This window comes from Labrus mixtus, chromosome 7 (assembly GCF_963584025.1).
Source record: "Labrus mixtus chromosome 7, fLabMix1.1, whole genome shotgun sequence".
Classification (NCBI taxonomy): Eukaryota; Metazoa; Chordata; class Actinopteri; order Labriformes; family Labridae; genus Labrus; species Labrus mixtus.
The window spans coordinates 11,353,621-11,366,633 of record NC_083618.1 but is presented as its reverse complement, the minus strand read 5'-3'; the positions used below and the strand labels follow the sequence as shown (position 1 = coordinate 11,366,633).

General features: G+C 41.3%; 1 protein-coding gene across 1 annotated transcript in view; it reads right to left on the bottom strand.

The window, feature by feature from the left end:
- Positions 1 to 2,652: 2,652 nt before the first annotated feature.
- The window catches only part of cacna1da (calcium channel, voltage-dependent, L type, alpha 1D subunit, a), a 59,062-nt gene continuing 48,701 nt past the window's right edge, over positions 2,653 to 13,013 (bottom strand). The window contains exons 35-48 of the mRNA XM_061042904.1: positions 12,845 to 13,004; positions 12,413 to 12,540; positions 12,202 to 12,298; positions 11,989 to 12,091; positions 11,725 to 11,826; positions 9,345 to 9,478; positions 8,383 to 8,499; positions 7,712 to 8,100; positions 6,251 to 6,277; positions 5,410 to 5,538; positions 5,108 to 5,247; positions 3,644 to 3,750; positions 3,125 to 3,442; positions 2,653 to 3,031 (exon numbers count right to left, since the gene is read on the bottom strand). Coding sequence (XP_060898887.1) covers positions 2,726 to 3,031; positions 3,125 to 3,442; positions 3,644 to 3,750; positions 5,108 to 5,247; positions 5,410 to 5,538; positions 6,251 to 6,277; positions 7,712 to 8,100; positions 8,383 to 8,499; positions 9,345 to 9,478; positions 11,725 to 11,826; positions 11,989 to 12,091; positions 12,202 to 12,298; positions 12,413 to 12,540; positions 12,845 to 13,004 — 2,257 coding nt within the window. The 3' untranslated portion in view covers positions 2,653 to 2,725. The remainder of the gene's footprint in view (positions 3,032 to 3,124; positions 3,443 to 3,643; positions 3,751 to 5,107; positions 5,248 to 5,409; positions 5,539 to 6,250; positions 6,278 to 7,711; positions 8,101 to 8,382; positions 8,500 to 9,344; positions 9,479 to 11,724; positions 11,827 to 11,988; positions 12,092 to 12,201; positions 12,299 to 12,412; positions 12,541 to 12,844; positions 13,005 to 13,013) is intronic.

The window sequence follows — 13,013 nt, the reverse complement described above, 5'->3', positions numbered from 1 at the left end:
AACATTAAGGAGCAAATATCAAGACTTTCAAGTAGAGAACATTACCATGGGTCTTTCCATACTTTTGTACATATTTAACATTATCTTCTATTTTAATACAGCTTTCAGAACATTAATAGTAGCAATAGTAATTATAATCATAACAATATGAAGAAAACTAATAGAAACGTTCAAATCAATGTGTTTCTCTGTAAACTTTTTTTTTTTAACCCTACCCACGAACAGAGAAACTGTGCACCTTGAAAATATTTTTTTAATACTCTTTCATTCCCAGCATTGTAAGGTGAGTTGTAAATGACAAATATAGATTCCACTAAACCATACACACAGTCACAAAAAGTACAAAATTGTCTCACCTTAATACACAAATCTGTTTAGAAAAAGGAGAAACAAAAGCACTATACAGTTACTTGTGCAAAGACAAACAGCTATGTGCTAATATTTAAATACCATTGGTATAGACCTAACCAAATCATTATTTTCTTTTCTCAGGAATCCCTGACATGAGGTAAAAGTAAGTTCTTTTCATCTTTAGTTTAACACAACTTTTAAAAGTGTTTACAAAATAATGCATATCTTCAGTTCATCAGTACTGTAATTGCTACGAATAGTACACATGTGCCTGTTATGTGCATCGGCCCTTTTATACGACAGTTGTCAGAAAAAGGACTAGCACACTTTTTTTTTTTAAACTCACAAACAATTCAAAGAGCCCTTTCAATGTGCACACAAAATGGAAAACCTACATTTTCATGACAGTATTCGGTTGAATTAGAGCACAGGACGCACTCGCCTACAAATCAAACACTCATGAACAACAGATCACGTTTACCCTAAATATCCTTAATTTAAACCCTCCATGGTAATGCCTGAAAAAGCCCACTGCAGTTTGTTTATTTCAGTATTTCGATAATCGTGGATGAATAAAGAATCTTGACATAGTGATATTTGTGGGCTCCTTTTTTTCTGCATCCGGGGTTGATTTTCCCTCCTAGTCCAATTCGTAAATCTGATTAGAAGGGAAAACACAAAGTTTTTTTGATCTCTTTCACAGACTCCACTGTGGGACAGACAGGTAAGCTTACACAATGATATGTTGTCACGTTGCCTAACGAGGTATTCTGTAAGCAGGAACCAGGCAGGCTGAGAGAGAAAGGGGGGCAGAGGGGGTTCATATTGCTTAGCCTCTCTCCAGCATCCTGACAGCAGGACAGCCTCTGTCCACCACCTACTATATACACCCGACTGTTTCTGACCTTTGGATGTGTGCATATGTCTCCTGCCGTCACACACTACACGAAGGCTGAGATGTGATTGCCAAGATTCATTACAAAGGTTTAATGGAATTCCACCATGATCAACAAAGCATGTCATGGAAAATCCCAGCACAAGCTATGAGATATATTAATTCATCCCTGTTATCACCTTCTGTCACATTTCTATCTTTCAGCAGCACAAAGGCATTAGAGAAGGGGCTGACGGAAACAAGGTTTGACTCTGAAACCAACTAAAAAAGCAGCATTGTAAATGCACTATGCATTTGAAATTCATGTGCATTCCCTGCACAAAATATGCAAACAAATGTGGTCGTCACATCCGTATAAAATTTCAGCCCTGGATCCTTAAAGCTTGCCTCTAAAAATACTCCTTTAAAGGAGGCTTAACCTTATGCAACTGGTGTTGGTGTGATGTATTGACACATGAACCCCTATGCTAAGAAATTAGCCTTTTGCATATCTTGTGCAGTAGTGTTGTCACACAAGCAGAGCCTGTTAAAATGTAAAAAAAAAAGAAAAGAAAAAAAAGGATCCATATAAACAAAACAAAAAAAAGGCAAATAAATATCAGACTGTTGTACCTAATAAAGTAATGCAAGGCTGCTTTTGTAGCATAACAGGAGTCACAAGGGTCCATATTGCTGATCTTTTAAATGATACATAATTACAAAATATAGAATATCTCTTTACAAAGGTTCTTTTGTTATATAATACAATTTACAGCATATCAACTATGAAATATTAACCAGGCTATTCTAAATTTTTGAAATAACCTGCCTGCTAGTGCATTTATCACAAATGCTTCAAAAGTACACATCTCAAGTTGAATGATGCTATAAGTAGGACAGTAAGTTCCTGCATAATCTGGTACAGCTCTACTTCACTTTTAGACTCAGCCTTAGCAATCATTAAACGCTCTGTTATAACGACAAAGGGATCAAGTTTTTCTAAAGACTGCGGGGGGGAGGGGGAGGGGGGGGGTATATGCCTTTCTATGCTTGCATTGAAAACTTGCATGATATGCCAAACCTTAATAAAGTGACCGAGGTAATGACATCGTACATCTGATTGTCATCACCCTAAGAGACCCGCCCTGGAGAGTGTCTCACACCTATGCCCAATGGTCCATCTTTCCCTGGCATTGATGTCCTTATCTCTGATTGGCTGCAGGCTGACGCTGTGTGTCACAGCCTTTGGAAGGTGCAGTCAGTCCGTCTGCACTCAGCGAGGTGGTGTCTGGCTCTGTGCCGTGACCTCCTTCGCTGGCAGGTGGAGAACAATTACAAGAGCAGGACTGTTGTGTCTCTCTTCTTCATGCCTTTTTCTCTTCACTGTTAAAGGCACTTCTTTTGGTCAGAGCCAACAGATGCATTTCTTTTTTTTTTCTTTTTTTTCTTTTAATTCTCATCGATATAGTGGTTCTAAATTGCAGATTTCTCCAGCAACTGCTATAAAGTCGTGATGCAGATCATCTCATCTGCCAGGTCCTCCTCATAAAGAGCTCTCGGTTCTGTCTCTGGCTCCTCGTCACTGTAACTGGCTGCCGTGTCCTGCAGTTCATAGTCCCGAGGCGTCAGTATGGGGAACACGTTGACCCCATTGACACACGGGGCAATCCCTCCATTAAGCAGGTGACTGGCTGCACTCTCCATCTCGTCTATCGTCATCTCACAGGCGTCTGCTATCTCATGCTTTGTGGCAGCGACGAACTTTGGGTCCTTGGCGTATCGCCCAAGCCCTTCTGATATCAAAACCTGCGTCAGGATGGGAGGACAAATGTTACTTGGGATTTTTGCCATAACTGCCATAATGTGCCTTTGAGATACCAAACCAAGCATCAAACTCACCGCTTCCACAAGGCTGGTGGCGCTGCCTCTCTTCTGGTGGTACTGGTTGTGGTACTCGGGTGGCACCTGTAGATGGACCGGTGAGTACGTTCTCTGGGAAAACTCAGGGTCGTCCGTGTACCATGAGCTTTTGCGTACCGACACCTGGCTGCTGGCAACGCTGCCCCTGTGTGGGTGGTCCACTCTGATGAGAGGTGTGTAGTACGGAGACTGGTCTTTACTGGTCGGGGTAGCAGGGGGCGTGGCCCAGGAGCGGGTAGAGCGGGTTGGGGAGAGGCGGTGGGCTCTGCTGGAGTCTAGGCCTGCTACAGCCATTACCTGATGGGTCAAAAGAGACAATTGATAGAAAAAGTGTTGCACAAGAATATAAAGATGTGGTTATGAGGGGAAATCTGATGTGGATGTTTCAATTCAAAGAGTGAGGGGTGCATACAAGATGATTCCAAACATATCTTAAATGTGCAAAAGTGTTACAATATAGGTGAAGAACAGTACGGGTGAAACATGTGCCAGTGTTACCTGGTGCTGCATGAGGTGCAGTGGTAGAGCAGTACGCTGATGTGGAAGCTCGTCCTGGCTACTCTGTCTGCGCAGACACTCAAAGTTGAAGGACGGCCTCCTGTTACCTGAACGAGCCAGGAGGGGAGCAGTGAGTGACCTCATGCAGGAAACTCTGACAGCATGCAAAACTGCAGACACTTAGGGAGTATGATGCTGGGTGGGAGGGTCAATCATACAGCAGCTGTAAGACTTGTATTAGTGCATTCTATAAGGAGACTATTTGATGACAAAGAAAGTGGCTGTAATAGCCTCTGTTGTCTAGAGCTAAATATTTAACATTGTCAGAAGTTGGTTTATAGCTCGCCAACAACCTGCAGAGGTTTTCTGCTGCATTCAAATTAATGCATTATTAATTTAACTTTTGATTGTCATTATTAACTTAATTTGTATGTATTTGTCACATCATGTTGATTCAAGATGTATTCTGAGCAATAATTCAATTATTGTGTGTTACTAGTGATGTTGTGTGCAGTCAGACAAGATACTCATACCAGCTCACGGTTAAAGGCTTACTTTGCGATTTTTTGATCCAGCAGATGTCGCCCTTGAGCACCAGCATGAAACCAAAACAACTTGCGGTGCATTGTTGTGTTAGCATGCTAATGCTAGCGATCTTTATTATGCTCGTATCTTCACACTACATGTAAATTTACCTGAAATGAGCGTGATCTAGAAACACAGTTAAGCAGTGAGTACAGTATGTTATTCTTCTTTTCTCTAGTCCCTCAATTAAACAACTTTTATGCGAGGGGAGGAGCCGGCCGGCCATCCCGGCGATGTAAACAAACTGAAGATAGGACTCGGAAAACTCGGAAAACATCACAGACAGTGGGACTCGGGTGTTACACCCATTGTAGACAGTCATTACTCACAGAGTTATTTTCAGAGGATATAATTGATTTCTACATTTAAGTGTGAAAAATCACATATTATGCCTTTAAGACTCTTGGCAGTCCATGGTGTAAAAGTGTTTGACACTGTTGTGACATTTTTGTGTTTATGTTCTTTTAAAATTGAGATCGTTAAAAAAGTCTCTGTGAGGAACTTTGGGTTTGTCTTGAGTTTGGCGCCCCCTGTAAACAAAGTGATACCTATGACCCTGTCCTTTAAATGTGAGTCATGTACTTTCAACTAAAAATCGCCCCTTGCTCTATTCACATGTATGACTCGCTGAGAATTTTTGCTGTGGAAAAATGTAAGTCTGATTTTGCAGCATAATGTTAATCAGTATGGGTAGACCTGCAGCGGTTTGAGACATTAAAATAACTACTTAGAGATAATCAGTCTTGTCACTAACGGTCTTGTTTGCTATTTTAGGTCATAAAGAGGCTTCGGTAATAATTTCAGTCTGTTTCATAATCTAAAAACTCTTCACAGAAGCTTTAAAGTAAACTAGGAGCTCATGATGAAGAGGTAAGATACCTTGAGGTGTTGCAGGAAGCAACCGTCTCTTTGGTGACCTCCGTGAGTCACGGTACAGTGGCTGCTCATCATCCTCATAGTAACTGTCAGGGTGATGGTAACCTTTGGGAGTCTCATACTCTGTGTCACTGTTCTGATACCTGTCGACAGAAAGAAGAAAGAGCATGTTGAAGTAGACCAAAAATCCCAGAAACTTTCCAATACTTTAAATGTCTTATAATCAAATAAGTATCCTATTCTTAGCATGATACAACTGCGTAATGATCAAATTCTACGCCTAGTTAAAAGTCAGAGCTCATTACCTATCCCCTGACAGCATACTGTCATCTTCATAAAACTCCTCCCCGCTGTAATACTCCCCAGACAAGCGGTCTTCATCAAACTCCTCCTCTCTGCGGATAGTGGGGTGGCGTCCATCCACTCCACGGGACCTGACGAGAGGTCAGAGGGGTCAAAACAAGCTCACTGCTGCTGATGGGGGGGGGGGGGGGGGGGGGGATTACTGGAATAGGGCCATGCACTGCCATGCAGACGCAAGCCTCCAGGGGGCAGCGATGCAACTGAACACAATAATACATTTGTAATAGCCAAACCAGGACAACAGGCAGAAGTTTCGTGTTGAAGAGCACCACTTTGTCTTCTAAACATCCCTTCCACTTTGAGGTCCTTTTTTTTTTTTTTTACATTGATATAAAGATATTTTTATTGAAAGGAATCATTGAGTAAAAGTGTAATCTCTGTGTGATGTGCATAAAACTTATATAGTTGTGAGAAACTTGTGGTGCAGCTATAGTGCTACCTTGTTTTCAACAATCTGGGTCCCTCCTCAAAGCAGGCATGTCACTTTGACACATGCATAAAGCAGGGCTGCGCTCAGCAATATGCTGGCCATAAATATTCACGTTATTTCTCCTTTAACTTGAAAAGGATTGGACACAACTGGATGTTCACAGAAGCGGATGATAACCAGACAAATAACAGGCCAGCATATCGCACATTACACCGATTTAGCAAGGATGCAACCATTCACGGATTCAAAACCAAATCAAAAGGATAAAAAAAAAAAAAAAAACTAAAATAATAGAAGATCTTCTGTCTGCTGGTTGAGACATACTTGCTGGAGCCAAACCTACGAGAACATACCTAACATAGGTCTCATAGTAGCGCCTTCTGTCCGAGAAAGCAGAGGGATGGTTGAGAGAAAGCATTTTGGTTAGGAAGGAGAAAGGGAGGAGAGAGCACAGAGAGTGTGACATATATATCATACAGTATATGAGACATATACAGCATGCTCATATATATGTATGAAGAGGAGAGAATGTGATGCTGACTCCAGTGTTGGATGACAATTCCATTTCCCATTCTTACGATAAGAGAGAAACTAAAAATCATTTCTCTTCTGTAAAGTGGTAGCAATGAAATTGTCGCCCAAACTTATTGGGTCCTGGAAAAAAAACAGGCTCAATACCGGAGCATCTGACTAAACAGAGCATGAGAAATCAGGAGATAAGAGTATAGTGGGTCACGTTTATGAAATGAACTGTCAGTGTGAGAGCAGGTTTGTGATGAATTATGGAATGAAAGGTTTTAGAATAAAGGTTGGTGAAGAAAAGGAAGGTTTGATAAGAAACAGGGTCTTGCCTGTGGAAAAAAAATCATTATGCAGCTGATCATGTCCACAATTTTCTAATGTCAGCAAGACCTCAGTGCATAGAAACTAAAACCACGATTTCATGTGATGAGCTGTCATTCTACCTAATGTAGCTTCATTAAATGGTTGAGAAAGTCTCTCAGGTGGGAAGTAGAAGAAGAGGAACTCCTGTAATTGTTATTTTTTATATCTTCATATTGGAGCTTCAGTCAAACACTTCATAATGTATAGTTAGAACATCACACTGGAACACTTACTGTCTGACATTATTAAATTACATTCTGTGTAGTTATTATGTAACTACTATGTAGTTAGCTATTTTGAATTGGAAAAAAAAACAATTTCTCTCTTAACCGTAGCCACCGTCTCTTACTTTCTTTTTTGATATGTTAGGTAAAACTTTGACAAAATCCTGCTTAATTACAAACACACTACATACTGGGAATGAGCGGTTTTTCAGAATGACGTTCCTAATGTCTCTATTTACTGTGAATCTTGAGCAAATTCCCATATCTAAATAATTAACTTCAATTTGACTGTAACTTTCCACATTATGTTATAAAATGTTGTTCTACATTTTGGGAATAAAGGAAAGAACACAATGTGTTGATTGGTATAGGCCTATGATTTATCTCTGTACATTCAATTAAAAGACTTAAAGAGTGAATGGTTAACCTCTGAGGAAAAAAGATGTAATGTGAAACGTGTGAGCTTTAGGGAGCTTTCACCTCCATTTCCTGATTTTAAGCTAAGCTAAGCCTAAGGGCTGCTGACCCCAAGCTTTAGGCCTATATTTACTGTACAGTCATGATGAAGCTCATATAGCTCTTGGCAAGAAAGCTAATATGCTTATTCTTAGCTGGTTCCAGGTTAAATTGAATTTTTTTAAATCACACAAATTCTTTTCTGACCTAAGATAAATAACTCCAAACACTAATGATCAGTGTGGATACCTTTGACCCTGCGGCGTTTGGGGCTTCTCATAGTCGTAGTAGGAGCTGCGATGGCCTGGGTAACCATTAGGAGGAGCGTGTTCATAGTAACGATGGTGTCCTCCGTTGGGCAGGCTGGAGACGTTGGCGTTGTTGAGGTTGATGTTAGTGGATTTGGGAGACTTGCCGTAGGAGTTGTGGTGTCGGTGGTGATGGTGGTGGTGGTGACGATGGTGGTTGTGGTGGGACATGGCGTTGGCTCTGGAAAGACGTCCCACTGGCTGGTCCATGTGGGCGTAGTGAGGCGGAGGCTGCACCTGGAGAGGTCTCTGTGTAGCGTTGGTCTGATGGCCGTTGGATCTCCGATGACCACCGTTCATGAGATGGTTTCCGAAGAGTCCCCCGTTACGCTGTGAAGGAATGCTCAAAGTAAAACCACCGACTCTTCTACTTCTCACAGCAGAACAAACATGCTATTGATGTTAAGTCTGATTTTATTTTCAGAAACTATGAGCAAAAAAAAAAAGGTTCAGAAGCTGGATACATGGTGCATGGGTGAGCAACATGGATGCACTGTTTGTAGTTTGTTGGAATTGAAATGGAGAAAAAATAAAGGAAGCTAAATCAAACCAAATGAGCAAAAAGCAATATAAATTATCATTACCATAGAAAGCACCAATAAAATCAGTTACCCTATAAATTTCCTCGTCTTCCTCTGGAATAAAGTCTACTAGCTCGTCATCTTGCAGGTCACATGATATCGCTCGGCGAATTTCGGGCCCAATATCATGCAGTGTGCGAAGGCCAGCCTGTAACCATGACAATAAGAAGGCTAAACGCTACAGCGGGGAACCTTCATCTCACAACTCACAAAATCTGACATCATACCACAACCAGGACACACATTGGGTGCACACACACACACACACACACACACACACACACACACACCTGTGTAACATGTAACACCTGACATTTAGAGTATCGACAGACTGTGAGAGATGAGACCACACAGACAGACAGATGTGCTCTCCTGAATGCAACCTGCTGTGAGTATTAGTGGGTTGAAATGTCCTGTGTAGCTTCAAGCTGTGCTCTGTCTCACACAGCCTGGTTGAGTGCATTAAACGTTTCTTTTCTTCCTTTGCTCTGCTTTGTAGTTTACTTTAACAAGTCAGCAAAAAATACACAAAAATATAATTCTAATTGAACTAAAAGCTGGTTATACTGTCTGACGATGATATATGGGGGTAAATCATGGCCATATATCGTACATGACAAGGTGACATGACAAATCTGTTAGCATGTGGTTTTCATGAGTTGGTGAGTGAATTGTGATGCACAATAAAAACAGATAAAATGATGGCTGGAGACGATGACACACGCTTAACATCAACATCTATGATACTTAAAGATGCAGAGACATAAATGTCACACATTGGAAACACATAAATCACAGTCACAGAGTCATACTGTGCACCAAGACCATGAACGTCCTGCTGGATCATAAACCACAACATTAATGATATCTGAATGAAATGCACAGACACATTTTACAGACTTGACCAAGGAAAATGCTCGAATCCATATTTTCACACAGTTTCATACAGTCACTCTCTTTGCTGTCATTAAACACAAAACCTGTGAGACTCACCTGTAAGGCGATGGCTGTGTTGTTCTGGGTTGGGTGAGCACCGACCAGGCCTTCCTCTTTACGTTTCTTGAATTTCCTAAAGTAGTCCTGTATCAGGAAGGTGGCATAGAACTTCCCCACGGTTACCTCATCATCTGAGTGAACAGACCACACAAATGCTTCCTGTGTCAGCAGGCCACTACTCACATCACCCAGGGAGAGAGAAGGAGAGAATTTTCTCCCCTCCCCTTGTCCATGTTTTTCTGAAAACTGCAGGTCCATCACCTTAAGACTGCAGACAAGTGAGGCCCTCGGCAAACCCAAATGAACCAAATGATATACATCCATCTTGATGGTGTATATACTGTACCTCAATATGCACCACATGACATCCTTCTCTGTTTATAAAAGAGAACAGAATATCAAATATGTGCTAAAAGATTTTTGGTTTGGTTTGGTATATTTGTACATCCTATATGAGACAAGAAACTTTAAAATGATACGTTTGCCTTTAAGTAACTGTGTCCATGTTGCGCCCCCCTGTGGACAAGGTGGTACATGTTGACTCTTTACTGATTTTGTCTGATACATAAGTACGTAAGTAGCTGTTTTTTTTTAACAAATAAATCTCACCCTGCTTTCTTCCAAAAGTGAAATGTATCAGTCATTGAGAATCTTTGCTGTTGCAAATGTGAACAAAAGCTGCGTCTGCAGCGTGTTGTTCATCACTATGTCTGACACCTACCCACTCTGCTGGTGTTTTACGCGCTAAAAATAACTAGGCTATATAGATGTATTCAATCTTTATGATGATGGTCTCATAATGTCTTTACGCCCCTCAAGAGGCATCATGATTATTTTCAGTCTGTTTTATAACAACCGAAAAACTCCTCAGGAACTTTAAAATGAGAAGGATTCAATAGGAGGATATTCTGTTCAGGTCGCTACAGTACAGTATCAGTGTGACCTTTTATAGCTTTGAGTCATAACTGCTGAAACTTTTCTTTCAGTCGGTCAGAATGAGTGGGATTTTCTGGCACAACATCACCAACTTCCAAGGTGCAAGTATGCAAGTGCAAGAGTGAAAGGCTTGAAGAGGTCAAAAGGCTCCAGCAGCACTTGTAGTATGAAGATCAACTTTATTAACAAATTAGGCCGACGCGTTTCGGCTCGAGCCCTTCATCAGGGTCAGGCCACAAGTCAGAACGCCTTCATCTGGGAATCCCACTCATGACCCTGATGAAGGCTACAACCGAAACATGTTGGTCTAATGTGTTAATAAAGGTTGATCTTCATACTACAAAGTGTTGCCGGAGCTTTTTTGACCTCTTCCGTCTGTCAGAATGAGCCAAATGAATGATATTTTGACGATAAACAAACACAAAGTAATTTAAAAATACTGCAACTTTTCTAATAGCTTAAAAATGGTTATTTAGATAACACGCATCCCAACTGGCTTCCATTAATTACCTTTCAGACACTTAACTCACTACTTCAGCACATGCAAGCAAGCAGGTCTTGAGGATGCATCATACATGTTTGTATGTCTCTCTGGCTAAAGTCAGTATGTGTCATCTCATGTATGCCCATTTGTTTAAAGTTTTCTGTGAATGTTGTACCTAAAATGTATCTTCTCAATATAATTTTGTCTCAGTAGATTATTGTAAGTGAAAGAGTGTGTGAGAATAATTCTGAAGCAGGGGTCTGAATCACTTCATTACAAGAGCGCTGGGGACAGAGATCGGAGAGAGAGGCAACACTAGTTCCATGCCACCACCCTAAAACAGAACTGCTTCAGAATATTCTGAAGTGTCTCAGAGTTTTGGATACAGAGATATAACAGAATGAGAAGGAGAAGAAGAGGAAGGAGAAGAAGCTGTGGAAGCTGAAGCGATGAGAAAAGACAGCAGTTAACACAATAGAGAGATTCCGATGGAGAGAGAAAGAGAAAGGAGAGTGACAGATAAAGACAGAGAGAGAACGATAGGAGAGAAAGACAAAGCATGCTCTTGCACAGTGGTCTACGAGGCCATGCAAGCCCAAAGCCCAAATGGACAGTCAGAGGCCTCCATCAGCGTCCGGTGCAGGAGGAGACACACATGTATAAAAACAGACTGCAGAGGGGACAACCAGAGAACATGAGCACAGAGGAAACAGCACAATAAAGCTTTACTTATGATGATAAGACGTCTGTGTGTGGGGTTTATGTTAAGGGCGTATTTATGAAAGATTAGTTTGAAGCTTCCTGTAATGTTATGATAAACATCTTGAGGGCAGCATATGATGTGCGTGTGTGTGCTCCTATGCAAGCTGCTCTATTTTGTTTGTATGTCAAACTAAATCAGAAACACAAGAGGTGTGTGTGTGATTTCATTGACAGACACAGGCCGGTTCCACTAACCACCAGCAGGGGGCACCACTTGATCCAGCAGCTTCATGCTGGTCCTCTTCCAGATCTTCTTGATGACTGCTCGCAGCTCTTCGTTTGCCTGCTCTAGATTACCTGAAACCACACAGGGAGCGAACTCAGAAAGCAGAACTCAAACTCACAGACTCTTTATATTCATGCAAAATCAGAATGACGGGTTACAGAGGAAGTGTAGTGAAAGCATTGACAGGAAATGTTCAGTAGCAGTATAGTAACGGTTTCATTTTTGTCTCATACCGTCAGTTTTGATCTTCAGGGCGGTGCGCACCAGTGCAAACAAGGTGGCGTTAAACATGACAGTGCCATCACTGTTCAGAGGCATGTTCATGGCTACCAGCCTCTGAAATTAGAGCACACAGATACCTTTAACATGTAAGGGCAGGTAAGCTATACAAGCAATATTTTGTGCATTCTGTCAATGAAATATTAAAAGAAAGACGGCTACAAAACCTTGCAAGCGACTCTGTGAGGGCACAGTTTGCCGAAACCAAGAGGAGGCTGGATTCGACGTAGAAGGGTCACAACATCCAGATGTTTAATTCGTCCTCTGTTTGTGGAAAAAAAGAAGAAGTGGTGTAAGACATTACCTGCACTGACTCACAGGACCAAATGGTGTGAATGGGAAAACATTTTCCAATGTTAAAGGCCATAAATCACTTACTTTGCTTCTGGGTCGTACTCTGACCAAATTCTCTTGAATTCATCAAGGTGGTGAGGACCAAGGATGGACCAATCACGCGTTAGATAGTCAAAGTTGTCCATGATGACGGCCACAAACAAGTTTATAATCTGGAGGAGTACAAGAAAGTTGTCTTCCATACATTAGCCAGGTGTTGTGTTTGTGCTGTTCAAAGTCTTTCTGAAATGGGGAAGATATGGGCATCAGGAATCAAGAGGAAGCGTTTTTTTTATGGATAAAGATGCATTTGCAAGGTTTGGCACCTATTAAAGGCAATTTAAGCTGTAGAAATCATGGCCTTTTCAAAGATAGAAATCTTTGCGCTAGTGATGCTATTAAAACGTTTAAAGCATTAACACCAAGTACATTGAAGTAAATTAACAAGCAGTAATTCAAATACGTTTTTGTGCATACCAAGAAGGCGCAGAGCATGTAGAAGGTGATGAAGTAAATGATTGCAAATCCACTGCCACACGTCATCTCCTCCCCTGGGTTGTAGTCTGACTCAGGATCACACAGTTTCCCCGGCATACATGCCAGCATGATCTCCTGCCACGCCTCTCCAGTAGCACATCTGGGAAAC